This window comes from Melanaphis sacchari, unplaced genomic scaffold (genome assembly GCF_002803265.2).
Source record: "Melanaphis sacchari strain LSU unplaced genomic scaffold, SCAv2.0 Contig8_pilon_pilon, whole genome shotgun sequence".
Classification (NCBI taxonomy): Eukaryota; Metazoa; Arthropoda; class Insecta; order Hemiptera; family Aphididae; genus Melanaphis; species Melanaphis sacchari.
In genome coordinates, this window is record NW_020271635.1 from 3033217 (window position 1) to 3056682 (window position 23466).

General features: G+C 22.8%; 1 protein-coding gene across 1 annotated transcript; it reads right to left on the reverse strand.

Annotated features, from left to right (window-relative positions):
* Positions 1–5537: 5537 nt before the first annotated feature.
* Positions 5538–17896, reverse strand: LOC112602734 (fatty acyl-CoA reductase wat-like). Its single transcript, XM_025350976.1, has 9 exons — positions 17795–17896; positions 15636–16011; positions 9854–10102; positions 9005–9150; positions 8832–8941; positions 8476–8668; positions 7827–8069; positions 7246–7503; positions 5538–5984 (listed from the first exon to the last, which is right to left on the reverse strand). The coding sequence occupies exons 2-9, from the start codon at positions 15984–15986 to the stop codon at positions 5879–5881; spliced, it is 1656 nt and encodes a 551-aa protein (XP_025206761.1). The 5' UTR covers positions 15987–16011; positions 17795–17896; the 3' UTR covers positions 5538–5878.
* Positions 17897–23466: the final 5570 nt, after the last annotated feature.

Here is a 23466-nt window from a genome sequence, read left to right on the forward strand (position 1 = left end):
AACAAAAATTTCACACAGCTATGTAGCATTAAACTGTGTTAAAAATTAATCATTTAAGTCATTTTTTTTTTTAAATTATCTAATAAACCTTAAATTGAAATTGAAAATTAGCAATTTAAGATTTGAGAGGAGAGAGTTTTTTGATAATTTTAAACCATATCTCAAGTATCTATCTATTTATCAATTTACTAAATCAAAATGATGGCATAATTATATTTATAAGAGAAAATTTAAGCATAGAAATGCATAAATATAACTGTTCAGTGCCAACATTTATAGTATAAAAATTAACAGTTAATGATATTCAATTTAATATTTTGTATGTAAATAGATCTCCGTCTAGCAATGTAGCGGAATTTTTAATCTTGATTAATAATATACCAAAAACTAATAGTAATCTAAATAGTTATTATAGATTATATATTAGTGATTTGAATATTAATATTGTAGGCATAAATGTAATTTATAATGATTATTTCGATATATTAGCAGAATATGATTTTAGGCTTTTTATTAATGTATACACAATAACTAGAGGGTTGTACACATTCTTATAATAATTGTAATTAGACCATATTATATTTTAAAAGTATTATATAATAGTTATGTCGATAATGAGGAAGGAGTTATCCAAACGAATATTTTCGATCATTAGACTATAATAAAATGTTTTTCATATAATAAAAATGTATACAAAACAATCAATTGTAATAAATTAATGATCTGTTAAAAATAAAAAACCAGATCAGAAATGTATAAAACAGATGTTCTGACAGTTTTATTGATGAAATTGTTTGTGTGATAAATTCTGTTCCATAAATTAATAACTCTATTGTAAAAAATAAATACGCAAACGAATAGATGACTCTAAATCTGTTACTTACAATACGTAGAAAAAAGCTTTATCTTTAAAAGTTAAAAAAAAAACACCCCCTAATAATGGTAAATTACTATTACATTATATAATATATAAAAGAATTTTTACAAAAATCTTAGGAATTACTAAAAATAACTTTTAAAGAATAAAATTTATTGATGTTTGTTTCAGATAAAAACTAATTTGGAAATTAATCAATGAGTTCACAATGTCTAAAAATATAAAAATGTATTATAAAATTAAATCATTAATGCATAATATGGAACATATAATTTCCATCAGAAGATCCAGTGAAAGCTTCAAACATGTTTAACTAATAAGTAATACTAATAATCATAAGATTCTGTCTATGTAAAAATACCTTATTAGATTCAACTGAAGAAAATTTTAAGCTATTGAACGTAACAGCAATCGAGAGCGCATATAAGAAGGTGACTATTTTATATATAATATAAAATTATAAACACAATAAACATGATTATAAACATTTTTGAATGCAAAAAATATAAAACAAATAAAGGAAATAAAAGAATTTGATGCTAAAATAAATTTTAACAAAAAAACATTTGTTCAAAAATACATGGTATATTTAGATCAAAAATATTGCAATTCAATTCCATTACATATATAAAAAAACAAATTAACCTATGATTATTTTCACTAGCAATTTTATTTAAGTGTAAAAAAATAATTATAAAAATAAAGGATGGAACAGTGTAAAAGAGATTTCAAATAAAACATAATTATTTTTCTTGAATTAATTTATTTTGTTGTTTTGTGCTATTCCGTTTAAATTAAGTTGTATTACATTTTTATTTTTTAATATGTATTTTTATCTTCAATTATATTTTCTTTACCACCATCACAATCATTGGACATAAAAAAAGTAGATATTTTATTGTAAACATTTAATATTTTGTAAATTTTTTTATTTATGTTTTTACAGTCTTAGAAGTATAAATACAATATAAAATAACAGTTTGTTTTTGATCAAAATAATTTTTCAGATGCAATCATTTATAGAATTTAAATTTTACAAATAAACTACAATGACTTACTCCTTAAAAACATGGTCCACTCGATGTCTACTGTACAGACTGAGTGATTACCTACTTTCTACTTTTTTTATATTTAATACATACATGATTATAAAACGTATATTTACGATTCGATAACAAGAAAATATAGTATATTGAATTCACGCCATTTTGTTTATCAGGAATACATATTATTTTGTTTTGATTTTGTTAGTAAATAAATTAAATAAATAGAAAAGAATAAAACAACTGTAGATCGTCGAGGTCTATTTCTGACATATTTCTTAACTTATAACAAAACCATGTACACTTAAGTTAACATAGTTTGTAAATATTTAACACGTTTAATAGTATATGAAGAAATTGTTATTGGAAAAAAAGAAAAACATTATAATAATTTTTATGCATTTTTAATAAAAATATGAATTGACTTGAGACACTTAATTAATTTCTAAGCATTTTCTCATTATTAAATGTTTCGTTGAAATAATAAATAAAATAAACAAAAATAAGATAAATTCTCCATTATACAAAAATAATTATTCTTCAATATATTTTATTATAAAATATTTTTATCATATTATAAATGTGTATTCAATAATTTTGACTTTGTTATTTTAAATAATAAAACATTTTAATAACTTATTTGATTTTCTTACAGCTCGTCAATAAAAATATCATACAATTTTATAACACCATCATATAAAACTGTGAAAAAAAATTTAATGGCACATATGTATTTAGTTGAATTTTAGTAAGCTTCTTTTGATATATATATATACCTATATAAATTAGGCTTTATACTCAGAAACCTATATTATACTAACAATATTGAAATATTTTTATACAATTTTATTAATATTTATGGAAATTTAAATGAGAGCTATTATTATTGACTAGGAAGTCAATGTTAAATGCATTTTTTGTAATATCTCTCTTTCTCTCTCTCACTCTCTCTGCATAATCATTTATTTTTGATAAGTAAAATGTACTTAATACATAATAAAATTTTCTATTTTATTTGTTTATATTACATAAAATATAAAACTACACAAATTCGTCTGTTTTTTTTTCAAAATTAATTGACTACATTTTATTATTTTAAATCTTAAATATTTTATGTCATATTTAGTGTTACAATTGCAATACAATTTCTTATAACTTCGTTATCATTGCCTGTAATATTTGCTTAAACTTTTAAATAGTTACTAATAAATTATTTTCATGATCATTAATGCCCTAAAAAGTTATTAAAACTTTTTAGTTATCCGTTATTTTTACTGTCTTTAAAGTAATATTACGATTATAGCATACACCTAGATTTAAAAAAAATATAACTACCCGAAATTCCATTTTTTAGTCTTTTTAGAATCTTTTATACTATTCAAAATATTCTACCAGCGTTATAGAATATTTTTGACATAAAATATGTATGTCATTAAAGGCCATATAACCGTAAAAATTTTTAAATTACGTTTAACTTTAATTACAAAGTTTGCGTAAAAATATTGTACTGCAAAATCAAATAAAATATTTGTATAAATATTAAATTGATCAAAAATAGATGTTCTAGGTAAATACTTATTTCACTTATAATTATCAATTACTTGGATGGTGCAATTAGTTTTGGTAGGTACCAAGAAGAAGATGATTACGGTTATTTTATATTTTAGAATGTTCAAACTTAATTACAGCGTATAATGTTGTATAATACAGCTTTATGGCATTGTGGAGATAGCACTCCTATAGTTCACATTTGATTGATATTATGGTAGAACTCATATCATTCCAAGGCTTATAAGTTATCCACGTTTCTATAAATGGTCATTTATAAGTATATTAATTTCATTGGGACGAATATTTCCTTGATCCATGTGTAATTTGTTATTTTATTAGGTTCCTATTGATAATAATAACTACAAATTACCTACATTTTATAATTTAACCATGTATTATTATATAACGTATTTTCTTGTTATTTCTATAATAACTATAATAATAATAATAGAAAATTTATACTCCAATTGTATCACGAAAATTCATATTATTAAGTTCATCAATATCGATTTTTAATCATCAAATATAAATATTTGCACTTTTACAAAAATTAGTGGTGATTAAAACGATTCGTGGTGAGAAGTATCTTCATTACTAATCACATCTACGTATGATATCTCCATTATACGTTAAAGCATATAACAAATATGATCAGCAGAACAAATTTTATGTAGTCAATATAAGAATAATATAAATAAAAATAATATAAAAATATTATCTACGGTACTTCATATGTTTGATTATAAAATATAAAATAAAAATATCAATAAGATTCTATGAGATTTTCTAAATAATATTTTTACAGACTTAAATTGTAGAAATATAATAGATCAATTCTTTTAATATTAAAATCTAAAACATAGAACTGACCTGAATTAAAAATCTTGATCTAATTTAACATGATAGTGGCTTGTTTATATCTAGAAACGAATGATACAACTAGAATTTTTTTACTATTATCCCCTCCTTTTAAAAATGTGTATTAACAAAATCCATTTCTCTACCAAAAGAAATATTGAAGAGGAAAACCAAAACATTAAACTGTTGTTTTATAAATACTAAATATTTCCATTTTCATGAAGTTATTATATTAATCTGTTTCGAAAATTAAAATTATTAAATAAAGTACTGGAAATTTCTTATTTTTACCCCTAAATTACCCAATTGATTAAATCGGCTGCATCCTCGAGAAACCCTTTAATAGTTGGCATGCAATTCAAATGCACCGATTAAATCTGATACCAAAAACAACTTTCAATGTTTAATAACGAAACATTTTTTGCACTCTTAAATGAATTATTAGATACAAATTTAGATACAAGACGTATATTCGTATACAATGTACATAATTAACAATATATTGATATAGAGTATACAATAAACAATATAAAGTTTAAAAAATAAAATATAAACATATAATTTTCACAAAGTTAAACATGTATAAAACAAAATACGTAATAACCTGGCAAAAATACAAAATCTTTCTAAAAATTACATTGTTACAATGTATAATATATATTTCAATCTACGAAATTATGATCATACATATAACTTAATATACGTGTAGTATTCATATTATTCATAGATCCATAGGGTTATAAGTATATAATTATTTATGTGTGTATGTATTGCAAAATTAACTATTAATAAATTAAGATCATAAATTCATAACTCAATTAATGGTTAATTATATACATTTTATGAGATACTTAACAATATTTTATTACTAAAAATTATTTTTCAAAACGATGTTATAATTTATAAGTTTCTTTAACACAGCTTACCTAAGGTAAGATTTAAACATAGTAGATATCATATTATGAATTATGATGTTAATATAATGATTATACTTTGACATAGTATAACTAAAAAATAAAATATATAACATAATATAACGCAATGATTAAAAAATATTTACGCGTTTAAAAGGAATTAGGTATAAATAAAATTTACCTAATATTTTAAAATTATTATTTAAATATTTTAAAATATTTCAAAATTAAAAATAAACAAACTCAAAGTAGATTATATCATAAATGTATACAATTAAAGAATATGACTAACAATATTTAAGTGAATCAGCGACTTTTTAAAAAACAGATTTTGTATGTTAATTATTCTAATAATATTTTATTGTCACAACTAATAGGTCAAATCAGACCATAAGCGTGATAAACGACCTAATATTAGTAATAACTAATATACAAGTATATAGAACTCAATCTTGTTGAAATATCTAACAATAAAAGTAAACAAATTAGACTTTGCATTCGGAGAAATACCTTCTTCTAAAACAACATAAAACACTTTTAGGTACATATCCTTATAATTACAAATACTTTCAATAGGTAAATGTTGGTTACAAATCCAATAATAATCAGTCATGTTGTAATCTGCTAGATTTTCTTTACACGAAACCAGTCAATTTGAGAAAGAAGTAAATAATAATCCATGCACAGTACAGCAAGAATGCGTATATAAATACTAATAAAGATATATGCGCAATGTATAATCTGAAAACAATAAAACAATTTAATAATATGATAATAATCTTTGGTCAATGGATGGTATTGTAACTAATTATTCAGAAATCTTGAATAAAATCAAAAACAAAATAATTTATCAAGAAATGTTTTAAAAGAATTGGATTGCAACCGTTCTTTTTTTAAATATTGTGTCACATATACAAATTGCATATGTCGTTAGTTATGACTATAATTCATAAACCGTAATATTCCTAATAAGTAGTCAATATGCGATGATATTAAAAATAAAGTTTTAGTTTGAAAAATGTACAATGTACCTATAATATAGTTATCTCAAGTTGTTTTTTTTTTAGAGAAAATAAAAAATAAAACTATAATATTCAAAAAAAAAAAAAAAAATGTTACCAAGACATCTGTTATCTTATTATAGTGTTATTTAATAATTAAAAAGCAGGTAAACAAGTAATCACTCGATTATTATACAATAGGTGCAGACTGTACTGCGACATTGAATAGATGAATTTAATAGATTAGAAAAAATCGAATAAAAAACAATATTTAACAAGAAACTATGCGTTTTAACTCTTGTAAGGATCAACTAGAAATTATATTTAAGTTAAAGTTTGGAATATTTTTTTTTTTCTGTAAAAAGTATCTTTATGTCGGACATAAAAACAAAAAATAAATAAAAATTTAAGAAAAAATTAATATAATTATAAAATTAATAAATTAATGGTTTCACTCAGTACCTAAATCAAAACATACAATTAGTATTAGGTATTTGAAAAAAATAAAATAAATTGCTACAAAAAAGAATCAACGTTATTTCAAAATTATATAATCAATACAATTTTTCAAATTTTCATTTATAGAACATAAATAATTCTATTATTTTATTTATCATACTTTTTTTCCTTATAAATAACTTAACTTGTGATTTTTAAATAATAATATTTATAATATATACTATAAATATTAAATAAAAATAAGATAGGAGTGTCAAATAATTCCTCACAAAATTCTTGATGCATCACTCCTGCTTATTACACCTTTAATGGCCATTACATTTATTTATTATTATGAAATAAAAAAAAAAAAAACCATTGGGTTTATATTGCATGTTTATGTAGGTATAAAACTATTTAGAAATGTATTATTTTTCTTTTCATTTTCAAATTCAAAATATAGACTTATTTTAAAAATAGAAGGTCAAAAATGTATTTACGCGCAATTTATTAACACATTTTTTATTATCATAAAGTGACACATTCTCAATTGAATAACTTACTTTTCCCATTTTTTTCTCGCCGCTGGCAATGTGTGGATATCATCTTTAACCAAGTACACTCTTAAGCCAAGACAATGTGCCTGACTAAAGTATTCCCAGGATAATTGTTTGATGTCAAAATTGAATATATCTTGATCTTGACTATCAAGATTATTCCATAATGCCATTACTCGATCATTAGTGAAGGTCCATTCTTTGTCAGAGAAATAGGCTAATATATCACGTACTTTATCAATCTTTTTATAAATTTTCATCAGTCTATATGGAAAAAAAAAACAATTGTAAGTTATTATGACATTATATTTATATAAAAGATCTTATTAGACATTTCAAATTTATTATAATAGAAATACAGTAAAACATCTCTATAACAGACCCTCTATTAGACGGAATCCTCATAACGGAAAATGTCAATAGTCCCGATTCAAAAGTAATATGAAATTAATCCTCCTATGACGAAAAATTCTTTATAACGGAAAAATTATTGGTCCCAAGCGATTCCATTATAGAAAGGTTTTACTGTATACCTACGTTTATACTAAATAATATAACAAATTTTACTTGTTTAATACATTACTTACATTGGTTTTTGTCCAGCAATGACAGCTAATGTATCCAGTATATATCCAGGTACTATATGGCATAAAAAGTTTAATAACGCATAAAAGTATGGATTGCTAGTGGGCACGAATGAATAGTACCAGATTGCCCGAATCGTGGGCCAGTAAATTCCATGACGTCTGTTCATCTCAATAAAATCATTCCACTTAATTGGTTTTTGTCCTGCACTTGAACACGTGTAAATCGGTATTTCGTTTACTTTTCTGTAAACGAAATGCAAATTAATATATTGAAAGATTATCTCAACGCCAAAATTAGAATATCTTATTTAAAATTATGTTTATACTCTTATATTGATTTATTATAAAATTACTAAAATTAATTTAGTTATAAATAGATAATTGTTGAATTTTATTAGTTTTCCCATAAGCTTATAGAACGGTAAAAAAATAACTAGAAAATATTACCTAATAAAGGTAAAAATATTAGACACAATTTAAAATCGATAACTGCAACTTTTAAAACACTCCTAAACAGAGTCAAATATATGAAATAAAATCAAAACTTTTTTAAAACAGTAACATTAGTAAAACAGTAATATATTCCTTACTCTAGAGTTAAAATATAAATACGTGTATGTTATGAAAATTATATTTTAAATTAATTTACTTCTTTGTTGCGGTTTCTTTGGTTGCACATATAAGTGTATTAACAACCATGTCAACTGGAATCATATCAGTAACCATATTAGAATTGCCCAAGTAGGTATGAAGAACTCCTGTACCAGCTCCAACTATGAGTCCTGTAGGTCCGTAAACATTATCTATCCAACCTCTTACTGGTTCTCGGTAAGTAGCAATAACTAAAAAATAATATAATAATACATCATCTACATTCTACAATATTTTATACTAAAAGCGTCTATGAATTTCATTTTATGAATCATATATCAATTTCAAACTCTAAATTCTAATATATTGTAATATGGGCACACTATTATAAATTTTTTAATCAAGTTTACATACCAACAGTGGGACGAAACACTAATATTGGAAGATCTTGTGCTTCTCTTCGAATGGCGTCTTCTGCCAAAGATTTGGTAAATGCATAAGTATTTGGTAAATCACCAATGATTCTTAAAATTGTTGTTATTATTAAATATGTACCCATAAAAAAAAAAAAAAACTAATAACCTTACTCTTTAGTCATATTTTGAAGCGTTTGATCGTCGTTAGAAGAAATCAATTTTAAAATATCTTCATAATCAGCAATAGGATCGTAAAATTTTTCTTCGACATGCAATCGATTACAGTTTGAATATGCTGTGGAAACGTGCGCCAAAACCTAATGAAATAAGAATCATAATAAAAACTATATTCAATTTTAACAAGGGAAATTCAAAAACTTTAATTTTATTAGTTAACTATCAATTTTTCATAACACAATAGTGTTTCTAAGAGAACATTTATTTTTTACTAAAGACAGTATAGGGGTATAGTCACGTATCAAAGTCATAATTCTACGATGTTTTCCAACTTTTCGACCTATTACATTTGAATTGCATACATTTTTAAGACATGTCAATACAAACAATAATTATATTTTTAATTAAAAGACTTTAAATTATAAAAACTGTATTTTTAGACAAGAACAAAATTATTAAATAAAAATGGCTTTAAATTATGATTAAATTTTTTAAATCAATCTTAAAGATAGTTTTATACCAAATTATTTGTAATATTTGTTAATGTAGAAAGGTTTAATTTTTAAAAAATATATAATTATTTCGTAAACCACAATATAACTGTGGTGGCTCTTATAATTTTAAGGAATACTATTTTATAGAAAAATATTTCAATACACAACAGATAATTATTTATCAAAACTTAAATGTTTAATACTATAAAAATCTGTAAAATATAGGTACAGAAATACAGCACACAAGTATAACTTTCAAATAATATTTAAGTTCGTGTTTTAATGGATATAAAATAAAAACTAACAAATATTTAATTTAAAAGTCATATAAGTTTAAAAATACTATTACCTTTAAGTTGGTTATTTTTCTGGCTAAATTTAGTAATTCTCTTGTTCCAGAAACATTTATGTTCATAGCTATACGAATATGTTCATCAAAACGTACAGTAGCTGCTCCATGGAAAATTATGTTCACTTCGTTAATCAATGTATTTCGACTACTCACACTTAATCCTAGACCCGGTAAACTGCAATCACCGGCTACTCCAGAAACCTTATGATAATACTTAGGTACTTCATGTTTTAATCTTTTAAAAAGCTGAAATATAATAATTTTTATAAATTAAATAGATAATCATTATCATACTAATTTATTGTGAAAATAAATTTTTAAATAATGTCTTGTTAAAACATTTTAAATATACAAAGGTACCAAATTTCGCTTTAAATTTTTTTCCTATAATTATTATAACTCTATTATTATTTTGAATATTATAAGATATTTTTTCATTATCATTATTTACGAAGATATTATGCTTTTAACAAGCGTGTGTAGTCCAATGATTTCACCTAAGCATTGTATATATAATTAGAAAGTAACCTAAGACAATAAGTAACTATAAACCTAAGCCCATTGTTTTTTATTGTTAAAAAAAAAATCATGAAAACTAAGGAGTAAAATGGTTCTAAAATTGTTTTTATTAAGCAATATCATACCAAATATTATAAAAACGTCTATTATGTTTAAAATAAGAAAAAAAAATGTTAAAATTCAATGTTTTTTTTTCAGTTTATTTAGAATACAGTTTAAAAAATGTGTTACCTACTGAGTTATCTTCAAAATTTAATTTAAGTTAAATCATATTATATCGTCCAAGCTATAACAAAAATATTAAAACTTATTCATATTTGTCTAAGTGTTTAATTATTAAAAATATTTATACTATTGGATATTTTTATTAAATAATAAGGTTTTTTTTCTCATTTCTATACTCATTAAAGACTTATCTGATTCAACCAATTTTCACTATATAAATAAAGTTATTAAAATATATTAAGTAGGCTCTAATGATCATGTTACTAGAATCATAGTTGTGAAATAATTAGTCTACCATGTGAATCAGTATTATGCAAATGTTTCAATGAAAATAAATGATTTTGATTTTTAATTTTATTCGATTTGGTTCCATTCTCATTTTTAGATAATTTAGTCTGCCCTTGAAGAAAGCTAGTAATTTAAATAATCTCAATAATATATTACTTAATATAAGATTATTCATTGTTATCATTATTTCATAATTTATTTACTTTCTGTCATGTAGAATATTATGATAAAATAGTAGAAAACTTCCAATCATTCTACCGATGTTTTTACTATATTAACTTATGAATTTGATCTTCAGATATAAAATAAAATACAATCAATGACTTTACATTTTTAATTAAATTCTTACCAACTCAAATGATAATACAATAATTTATTATATTATTTTTAATATAGTATGCAAATGCAGTTTTTCAACAAACCCAATTAAATTAATTCTTTATCATTACATCTGGTTATATTATTTCAAAATTGTAATTAATCTTCCATATATATATATATATAAGTAAATTATAATAAAAATAATACCAAATTAAATTTTTCGTACCTCAGTTTTATCTCATATTTTTATAGAATTAACAATGTTATTTAGGCCGCAAAATATGCGATTGTCGAATTTGGAATATGAAGTGTAATTAATACATCTATTAATTGTTAATACCGTAGAGCCACTGTATAAATGTCCACTTCCATTAAAGTAATTAAAAGAACATCGATAAAAACATTAATTTCATGTAAATTTTATAGGTGTATTTATATTATTTATACATTTATATAAAATCTATTTTGTAAGAGTGAAAATTAAATGGATTTTTGATCTAATTATGCTGTTAATAGTGTAGTACCTATACAATCCGTGACTTTAAATGAATTACAGATATTTTTGTGTTTTTAGCTATACAAATTTTCAATAATTTAAAATTAAATAATTACTGATAATTTCACAAAAAAATTATACTCTATTTAAAACAGGGCTCGCCCTATTTAAAATCTTTCGTTATAATATTATGTATTATGTTATATTTTTATAATATCATATACACCGGAAAGGTAGCAACTAGTGGCCATCAGTTTCTAATTAAAAATATATACAATCTTTAAATATTAATTATGTTACCTAATTCGTAATTAACATTTTACATTTTAATTATTATTTCAAAATTCTTTGAATAATTACCCACTCATGACTCAACAATACTCGTTATACAATAATAACAATGAAAATTAATATTTAGTATTTTGAAAGCTTATTATCTCATAATTTTACTAATTTAAATGATTTTCTGGTTTATATTTAACAGGTACCTACTAATATATTATATGAAAATATGTATACCAAATATCCGAATTTTTTATCATGAAGATTATTCAATATTTTATTTGGCCTAATAAAAATAAATAAAAGTATTTTATAAAATCATTTTAATTTTTCTGTTTTAACGTAATATTTATATGGACAAATATTTTAATTTATAATTTTGTTTGACTACACCTTTATTTTTTATTTTTAGTTTATCTTATATCAAGTTTATAATTAATTATCTACTGTCTAAGCACAACACAATTTAATCTATGACGTATATTATGTACAAAAGATAAAAAATAATACTAAAATAAGTTTCCATGTTTTATCCTAAATTATTATAATTTATTTTTGATTACTCACTCAAAAATAAAAATATCTTGAATTTTTCAAAATACGCACTACAACTAAATATTTTTTTTCCTATGTGATAAATTATCTATTTAAAAAAAATAAAAATACATTGAATTTGTAGAAACATTCAAAAATTAAGTATAAATAAAAATATATTTTTACAAAACTAATTGACTCGGCAAACGCTTTTCAAATATAAAGAATTTTTATAATATACAGCTAACCCTGAAAACATTTTATCACTATGATCATAAATACTAACGATGTTTTATCGAAAAAAGCACTTTTCCGAATTTTTCTATTTTTCTATTTTTTTTCTTTAAAAAACTAAAACCTTATTCATAAACTAAAAAAAAGCTCAGTCGGTCCATCTGTTTTCAAGTTGTGTACTAGCGAACAGCGTTTCATTGAAACTTCCTTAAAACTATGTAGATAATTTTTATGCGTCTATATTAATGATATACCTACTGAGAAAATTGAAAAATGATTTCTCTAAAATAGGTACTAAATAGGCCTAATTTTTGATTAATAGATTAATTATTACTTGAAACTTTCAGACCCCATTCTATAATATGAAGTCATCAATAAAATAATAAATTAATGTACATAGTTAGAGTTCGCTTAACTTAGAAACTAAAATCTACGTGAAGGCGGATGCGTCATTTTTTTTTAAATTTAACGTGACTTAAATTTCAAAAAAATGTAAAAATAAGTGCTTGTTATTATGCATTTTAATCAATATTCCCTTTTTTAATTAAAAATTTAAAAAATTACCCACTTGAATTATAAATGAATAGTACTAATACATTATACGAAACTGTTTAAGAATTACTATTATATCTTCAATAAACACTATTAACAGGAAAAAAACGTCATGTTATTCCCATAAAACTTAGCTTATCATAGATTTTGGTTTTTTTTTTAAGCATTATCGATACATTTATAAATATTTATATAGATATTTAAAATGTAATTTAAAGTTCTAAGACTGGCAGACATCATTAACTAGGTAATCACGATTTCAAAATTAATCTTTAGGGGAAAACATAATTGTGTGTAAATTTGTCAAATAACAAAAAATTCCATTAATAGGACATAGTATTTAATATTGAACAATTTATAGTTGCACAATTTTCTAAAAACTACAATAAAAATTAAATATTTTTGTTAGCTTAAAAAAAATTAATCTATTAATGTTTTATGAACTAAAATTAGCTTATTTTAATTAACTCAATAATCAGTCCCATAGTATTATAATAAAACATAACTATTGGAATAATTTCAAAAAATGAATTTAATTAAAATATATAAAATAGTTGGATAAGTATATTATATGTAATATGCCTAAATTTTGATTATTTGAATGATTCCTTGAAATTTATAGTCAATTAAAAGTATCAAAAGCAATTATTCTGTATTCGTTTACCTACTGTTTGCAGATACATCACTAAATATTATTCATTAGAGACTCCAATTTATTTCAAGACCTTCTGTTAATATTGTCTTGTTATTAACTATAAATTAATATAATATATAATAAAGAACTATTATAAATACATTATACAAAGAATTTCATATAGATTATAATATTATGGTAATACGTATAACCTATTAGCCAATATTACTAAAATATTTCACATAAATAATCAAACAATGATCGACGTACGTTGTTTCAGATAATATTTTTATTTTTATTTTTTTTTGATACTAAAATTATTAAAAGTATCATGTAGCACAGTTATACGTAAAGCTTGTACACTTTGTACAGGTACAACTATACTTGTACATTAAACACAAATTTAGTATGTACATTAGACCGACAATTTTAAGATTCTCCCATTCAAAATATATCTTATATAATCAATAATTCAAAATTAGACATTACTAAATACTTAAAAAAATTATTTCGTACCATCCTGTTTAAAAGTCTACTGACGACTGACCTAAAATTAGTTTTTATTAAATAGAAAGTGTATTTACATGTAAACACTTCCACTAAACACTAAAGAAATTCAAGGACGTCAAGCGAGCGTCTCTCGCAAATATCATGATGTAATCTAATAAACTCGATCAGACGACTTATAGTATGCACACAAATGCACACGTTGTGTTATGAAATGTTGATTAATCTCAATGTAAAATATACCGGTTATAACAGATATTTAAAATTTCCTATAAAATGTTAAACAAATTTCAAATAGATACTTGTTTAATGAAAAAAAGAGGATGTACATCATTTTCGAATTACATATTGTACACGTACTATAAATATACCTATAATATGTATATGCTAGATATACGTTTGTAAATTTATACAAATATTAACTATTCTATAGACTTTATTAAAAACATATCATAGTATGAAATCAAAAATCAAGATCCATGAAAGATCGTTGTACCACAAAAGGTATATAAATTTCAAAACAACTAATCAATAGTGAGATACTAGGATAATATATGAAACAACTTAAACCATAGTTATTAAAATAGATTAAAAAGATATTAAATGATGCACACATTTACTATTAATTCATTTAGTTCAGATTAATACAAGAAGAAAAATGTACAATTATATTCAAAAAATAGTGCTCTAAGTATAATTTTGAGAATCAAATATTTTTTTAACCCCAATAAATTAGATGCTATAAATAACCAACGCAATGCAGTTAACATTAACCGTATATTTGATTAATAATGATTTATAAATTCCAAAAAACTTCTTATAAATATAACATTTAAATTTATATTAAATATAGGCACTATTGGAATACTTTTAAATTTTATTTATACATTAAATATGCATATTTTTATTATTATGTTTAAGTTATAAGAGTTAAATCAATTTTATTTGTTCCACCCCTTTCCAACGAATAGCATAGGCCCGAATTACAACTATGATAATACACATACTCCACCTATATATAATAAAAACATTTATTTTCTCAATCTAAGAAACAATAAATCAAATTGTTTGAATTATAAGTTTAAAAACTTAGTTGAAGAAGAGCTTAATATTTCATTACGATATAAATCAAATTAAATTAAATTTATGAAAAATAAAAGTTAATAAAAATAAATATTTATATTTACTCGGTCCTCGAATATATCTTCCAGTCGTTGATCGACGTTTTTGCCCTTCTTAGATCGGATCAGTAAATAAATATGTTTAATATGAGGACATGTTCTAAGTAGTTTCTCCAATAGAACTTTGCCCATAAAACCAGTACCACCGGTTAAAAATACAACTGCATCCCGAAAAAATTCTTGTATTGGACTTCCGATTTCAGACTCATCAACTTCTCGAGGTTCGTTAAAGTTCCGCTCACCCAAAAGCTCCAGAGGATCCATGTAGTATTTGGAATTTATTATATCTTTGATAGGCACTAACGGTGCACTGTCTTGCCTTTTCTCGATATACTTACGATGTAAATCGAGAGCCATATTGTTGGAATTTTAGACTCAATAACTGCAAAAAAAAAAAAATATATGAATAGTATTTAATTAAGAATTATAAATTTATAAGTTTGAAATTCTGGCATATCTAAAAATTAAAGTCTATATCTATACAATTATTACAATTTAATAGAGCATAAGTAACCTATCTATAACTTAAATTATATATTTTATTTTAATATATTATTAACGATATATTCTTGTGAGAATTTTTATAGTGAATATTAATGTATATATAACGTAATATTTATATTTTTGATAAATATTTGCATGCATAAAAATATTGGTTTAATTTTTGAAAGTTATATATTACTTTATAATTATAGTGATCTAAATAATTATATTAAACGTAAGTTGAATGAAATAAAATATACGTAATATATAAATACATTGATTATAATGTTTCATAAAATTATGAAAACTGCATTGGGTTTAGTTCTAATATGATAACTAATATGATTGGAATTTTGGAATCTAACTCATTGCGTTTTCTCACATGGTTACCTTGACCTGAAGACGCCTAAAATGTCCATTCAACAATTAATATACCTGGGTACTATACCTATATTATATTACAAAGTCAATATCAAGTCCCAAATATAACTTGTTTTTTATTGGATATCTATCCTAACCTATATAATATATTAAACATTACACGTTTCCCAACACATTTGATTAGAAATACAAAATACATTACGTTTTTAACTATTAATTATTTTTCTACCTTAATAATCATATTTTTGTTTTAACATTAAAATATTAAAGCGAAACTTTATTATAGACACTAATTTAATGTATAAATTATTGTGTTTTAACATTACACTGTTACATGTGTAATTGTTCATCTAATATTTTAAGATATACTCATAAAATAATTTACACGAATAATAACGACATACCATTTTAAAATTACGAAATGTTCTAGCAACTCCAACTATTGCTTTCACGTGTCATAACTATGGCATTGTCTTAATATTAAGTATAGTTTTTTAAATTCTTAAAATATTCTATTTTATTTAAATTTAAATTTAATAAGCTACCAAAATAATTACTTATATGCCCGTATTTAAATAAAACATAAAGTGTATTTTTACTGATTATTTCATGATAACGAAACAAGAGTAAATTAATAAATAATAAATAATAATATTAACAACCCATAAAATACAAATGTTGACCAATTCAAGAAAAATAATAACACAAGAGAAACGGCCTATAAATCTAATTTGTATCTAAGTTACCATAATATTTGTTATTTTAATATATAAAATAAAACCGGATGAATATACAGCAAATAATAATAATCACGGTAAATGTCAGTTGTTTGGAATTTCAAACAAAGTTGTATTACGAAATAAATGAATAAATAAAAAAATCAATAATATTATGTATAGTTATCAGATTAAAATTATTAAGTAGTGTCTAATATATATTAGCGCAGAGATGTGTTTTTCTCTAAAAGATTGGCCTTCCTATGTATAATATATTATTTATACAATTTTATTATTGTAAATATTTACATTAATATTGAATGTTTTATTAATTTAATGAATTCATTATAATTGATTTATTCTAATATATTTTTAATAATTAAAAAAAAAAACATGTCTCACCGCGATTTAAAATATTAAGCTTTTATAATATTATTGATATAATTTTCTGCTTAAAATAGTTTCTATATTAATAAAAATTGTAGTTTTTATCAAAAACTAGTACTAATTATTTTCCGGTTAAATAAATATAATAAATAAGAATAATTAACAAAGAGTTTTAATAAAAATTAATTAAGTGCTTACCTCTTTCAAAAAAACGATTGATGATGAATACTGGCACTCTGTAAATAGAAACTACTTGAACGAAGTACAGCGACGGAATGACCGTGAGTGCAAACTCAAATCTCTGACACAGTAACTGGATTGAGGAATTACTGATGTCATAACTATACACGTCAAGGCCTTGTACTATAGGTACACACACTGTACGTACACAAGACACATATTATCTATCCTTCTCTCGGTCACATGGAAGAATTTGCGTCTTGCGCCAAATAAAATCAAATGAGTTCATTATTACATGGTTATTAGTAACATTTAATTGAATGTCACTTTTAAATAATTTAATTTCTACAACAATATAAAATAGTTAAAATATAATCAATTATAAATTATTAATCATATATATCTTAAACTTTTAATTTATATGGAATAATATATATCATATATGTACATATGTATATTATGTTATAACAAATAGAATGATATAGTAATGCGGAAAGCTATCTAGTTGATGTCTCCTGAAATAATATATATATATATTTATATTAAATATCATTATTATAAAAGCAATTATAGCAAAATAAATAACTATCATCAGACCATCTGTTCCTAAATTTGATATTTATTCTAAAATGAAGTATTGTTATAAGGTTGAAGAATACTAATTTTTTTTTTTTTTATATATATATTGAAAAGAGGCTTCAACGACTAAGGTTATTAGCCTTGTAAGTATTACATAGTGAGTGTTACATTAATTTTGAATTATAGAATACAAGTTATAACATATAAATATATTTGAGTCATATAAAATTTTTCATAGTATAAATGTTGATAATAATGATTTATAAGTTATTTATAATATTAATTATTGTGAGGAAATTTAATGTTTTTGTGCTGTAGTCTTCATTTAGTGCTTCTTCTAGGTTGCCTGGTATCGATAGTGTGTTTCGTATGTTTTGGAATGATGGGCAGTCTTGGATGATATGCTGTATGGATAGGTTTTCATGGCATTCTTTGCAAATAGGTGGTGGGTCTTTGCTTATTAGAAAAGCATGTGTCAGAAAACAATGTCCAATTCTTAATCTGGTTAGAGCAACTTCGTGTCGTCTGCTTAGGTTTTGCGGAATGTGCCACTTTTTTGTGCATTTTTTAATCTTTTTAAGTTTGTTGGAAAGTGGAACGGAATCCCAGTGGCTTTGTCATACCATGTTTGTTTTTTGTCTAATTGATAGTATTATATCATTAACTGGGATGTCAGTGATTGTAGGGAGGGCGATTTTAATGTCTTGTCCGCTGCAATAAATATGGCAGTCATCGGTAAATAATAGATGTTTTGTAGGTTTAGGTATTTCTTTGAATATATTATTGATGGCTAGTAGAAACATTGTTACACTGATTACTGAGCCTTGGGGGAGGCCGTTTTCAGTTAGGTAACTGTTTGATAGTTTATTGTGGGCTTTGACTAGTATTGTACGATTATTTAGAAAATTTTGGAGGAACTGGAACATTTTACCATTTATTCCACATTCTTGGATGATTTTAAGGACTCTATTTCGCCATACCATATCATAAGCTTTTTCCAGGTTTAAGGCTATTAATATTAGGTGTTGATTCTGGTTTTTGGCGTTAGTTATGTCCGTATGTAAAGAAGAAAGAGTGTCAAGGGTTGAATGGTTACGGTGAAATCCACATTGTTCGTTTGTTATTATGTTAGATGTCTCCAAGTACCAAACGAAGCGTTTGTTTACCATTTTTTCTATTGTTTTACTTAGCGTATTGATGAGGGATATGGGCCTATAGTTAGCGGTGTCAAATTTGTTCTTATTCGGTTTAGGTTTAGGTCTATTAGAGTAGGTATGTTTGTATTTGCATTTTCGTGTGTTATTCACACGTTGGTATAAAATTTGAATTGTGAGAAAATATTTTTTTAATTTTATTAATTTATGTATTATATTTATATATTTAATTTACGTTCATTCCACATGTACTCATTATATTCAATAATCAGTATACGCTTACATAATATTCTATAACATGAATACATAAATTTTAAATTCTTTGTTCGTCTTGATCGTTGTTTCTAAAACCTAACATAATTTAAATGTAGTGTGAAAACATAAAACTAAAACAGCATTATTAACTTCTAGAGTTAAATTTAAAAAACATCAAATCTCTCAAATTATATTAAAATATCATTAGAATATTATAAAATTCAATTAACTATAGAAGGCCCTAATTTTTTTCTTTTAATAATTAAAGCAAACATTTGTTTGAAAATAATCTAAAACATATAAAATTGATTTTAATAAAATTACAAATCCTAAGCTCACCTAAATATTTTTATTCTTTATCTAAATCTTAAAAATATTATTCATATTTAAATGTTAAAATACCTGATTTAATTTGACTTTATACATAAGAAATTGACTATTAAGTGTTCACTAATCGGAACAAATAAATTTTACTTTTATTGATAAAGATAACTTAATGAACAACCTAATATAATATTTATTATGATTTCAGCAGATTTTGGACGTCTTAATATATTCCCCAAATAACTACTTCTAAATGTAATTTACTAACTGGTAAAATTTTAATAACCTTCGAGAAATCAGAAGTAACTAATAAAAAATAACTATTAAGCTTAAAGTGTGACTGGCACATCTCAAATGGTATAGCGGAATGATGATGATCTATTTATTTACATTGTATTTATCGTAGAAAAAAAAACAAACTTTATTTTAATACATCAATACTCTATTATCATTATTTTTTTTTAACTCGATACTTAAAAATGTAATATTATAAATTATAATACACTAATAACTTGCTAGTAATATTGTAACGATGAAGTAACAATATCAATATAGAAATATCCATTTTATCTTTGTATTCTATATTTGAGGCAACAGAATTTTGTCTATTATAATTTCTTTGTAAAAGAACAACCTGACTTCAACTCTATTGTTTCTAAAACTGCATATACAATTTAGAGGGATTGTTTTTGATTTTCTTAGTACCTAGTATTAATTTGATTCAATGTTAAGCAATGATGTAAGAAAGTAAGAATAGTTAATACTTAAAATATTGAAGCATATATTAGTAAAATTGTTTAATTAAGATAAATTTTAGCTATTATAAAGTGGCTTAACAAGTAATAATCTTATAGGTATCCTTTATATTTTCGAATAACCAATTCATCCCCTACTTCGATCAATATTATAGTTTTTATGATTGTTATTTTGTGTCACTCGTTTAAATCTTACTAAATAATAAAATTCGTATTTTTTAAAACATTTAATAATTTAGGTCTTAAATATTATTTTATATCGAATTTACTTTTTTCCTGGAAAAAGTATATATAACTATCATGAACTACCTTTATAATCATCGTTCTGTTGAATGAAATAATTATTTTACTGTGTTCTCTACGGTTATCATTAGATATATTACATGATACAATACTATAATTAAATAAAATTAAAAATAATTCATGAATAGTAAATGATAATTATTTTAGTATTTTATATTATTAACTTCAAAAACTTAAAATTTTAATTCAAATTAATTCAAATATTAGATATTCTAAATAATTATTTTAAATTTAAAAATTCGAAATTATAAAAACATTTTTTGAAAAAATGTAGACTCTATTTTAATTAGATATAGGTATGCGACATTAGTACTATATAATTAAAAATTTATATTACCCTTTCCTTGAAAAATTTTTGCAGACGTCCTTGTATTAGTATACCAATTACTACATGCGATGACTTTGCGTGTGCGGTTTGTAAGTAACTATTCTCTATAAAACCTTATTTTTAACGTTTTATATATTGATGTAATGTATGATTGTAAGTAGTTACTCATTTATGGTTGACCATTCATTAAACTATATTAATGCACACAAAGTATATTTTGACAATAAAATTTATTTAAACCATTTAATGGTTTTTATATCTTTTCAGCTAATGTTTTATATATATATTTTATTACACGTTTTTTAATAAAACAGTAAATATAATTAATTTTTTCCTGAACATTATATTTGTTGTTTAAAATTAATTTTTACAACATTTTAAATATAACTTCAGTTAAAATATAAATAATGCAAACGAATTATAGTATAATTAGTATACCAAAATTTGTATTACATAAATACGTAAACACACATCATAACTTCAAGATACATTCCACACTTGAAATTTGATATAAGTTATCAGTTATTATTCTCATATAACATTTAATAAAGTACTATTTTTTAAGAGCGTAAAATAATTTAATAATAAATATTGTATTGTTATGATGAATTTAATTAGATTTTTCAAAGGTATAACTCACGATTTAAACTTGTTAATAAAAAAATGTTTTTTTTAACTTTAAATATGTACTTTTTAATTTTTTTCACATTAATAATACACTGATGTAGTGATGATCAAAATTGGTCTTGGTCTTGCGGTCTCGCAAGACTCTTGCGGCAAGACCAAGACCAAGACCAAAACAAGACTATCACTGCAAGACTCTTGCAGTCTCGCAAATTTTTTTTTTCCCCGAAAACACATTAGTTTATCTAGATTTCATTAACTAATAATTTATAACTAGAATAATAAGAAAATATTTTTATTGTTATTAAATTTGAGGAAATGGCGAATTATTAAAAAAAAGATTAGAAATAATTGGAATTAATATTACAAAATAAAATTTTTCATACTAATCAGCAATTACTAAAAAAATTTATTTATTTTCCCAAAATCGATAAAGACGTCAAATTTTCGAAAGTTGCCTTGCTAATAGAACTCTACTTTGAATCGAATATACTAATAATAATTGTATTATAAATGCACTATTCTTAATTTATAAATGATTTAGTTGTTTATTTTTTTCTTTAGTAAAATTTTAAAACTAAATAATAAAACAAAACTTATATTTAAAAGATGTTGTCTACCAAAAATAATAAATGCTGAGAATTAAACGGTTGTCACAATTTTAAAATTATTAAAATTTTAATTTAACATCATTATTAATATTATAATTTACCTCATTTAGTAACACATTTTAATTATTGTGGGTTGTACATAACAGTTTTATTTATTGATGTGGGTATGCACTTTATCTTAAATACAATGTTACTACTTAACTTAGTTGACATTAAGATAATTCAAAACTTTTTGTAAAAATAAAATGTACCTAATAAGATATACACAAATGGTCTATAGCCAATATATTATATTAAAAGAAACTTAAACATTTAGTACAACTGTACTGGACACTAGTGAATAAAAGAACAATAAAAGTTTAATAATAAATATTATCATTATAACAAATATAAATATATAATCATTAAACAATTTTATATTTGGAACAAACCATACAGTTTTTTTTAATATTATTATTTGTTAAAGTGAACATTAAAAAAACAACAATTTAATTTTTATAAACATTATATTGGTCAATAATTAGTAATTAGTAATAACCTATTTATATTTATTATAAATGTAATAAGAACTTATAAAGTTAATTATGCTGGTTAATTGATTCGTCAAACACAAATATGAGTAATATAATATACCTAAGCATAATTTAAAATGCAAAGTTTTAAACGAGTATAATAAAAATTAAATTGTTTGACTTGTTTTATGTAATGTTTGATTTATGAATAAACCATATAATATATTGAACTTAAGTTTCACCTT

What these genes read in the sequence shown, in the direction of transcription:
- LOC112602734 (XM_025350976.1), bottom strand. Translation starts at nt 15,986, where the DNA reads ATGGCTCTCGATTTACATCGTAAGTATATCGAGAAAAGGCAAGACAGT. An exon ending in CTTCAAAATATGACTAAAGA is followed by an intron (nt 8,942 to 9,004) that starts GTAAGGTTATTA and finishes AACAATTTTAAG; the next exon opens with AATCATTGGTGATTTACCAA. An exon ending in GCGAGAAAAAAATGGGAAAA is followed by an intron (nt 5,985 to 7,245) that starts GTAAGTTATTCA and finishes TATTGTTTTCAG; the next exon opens with ATTATACATTGCGCATATAT.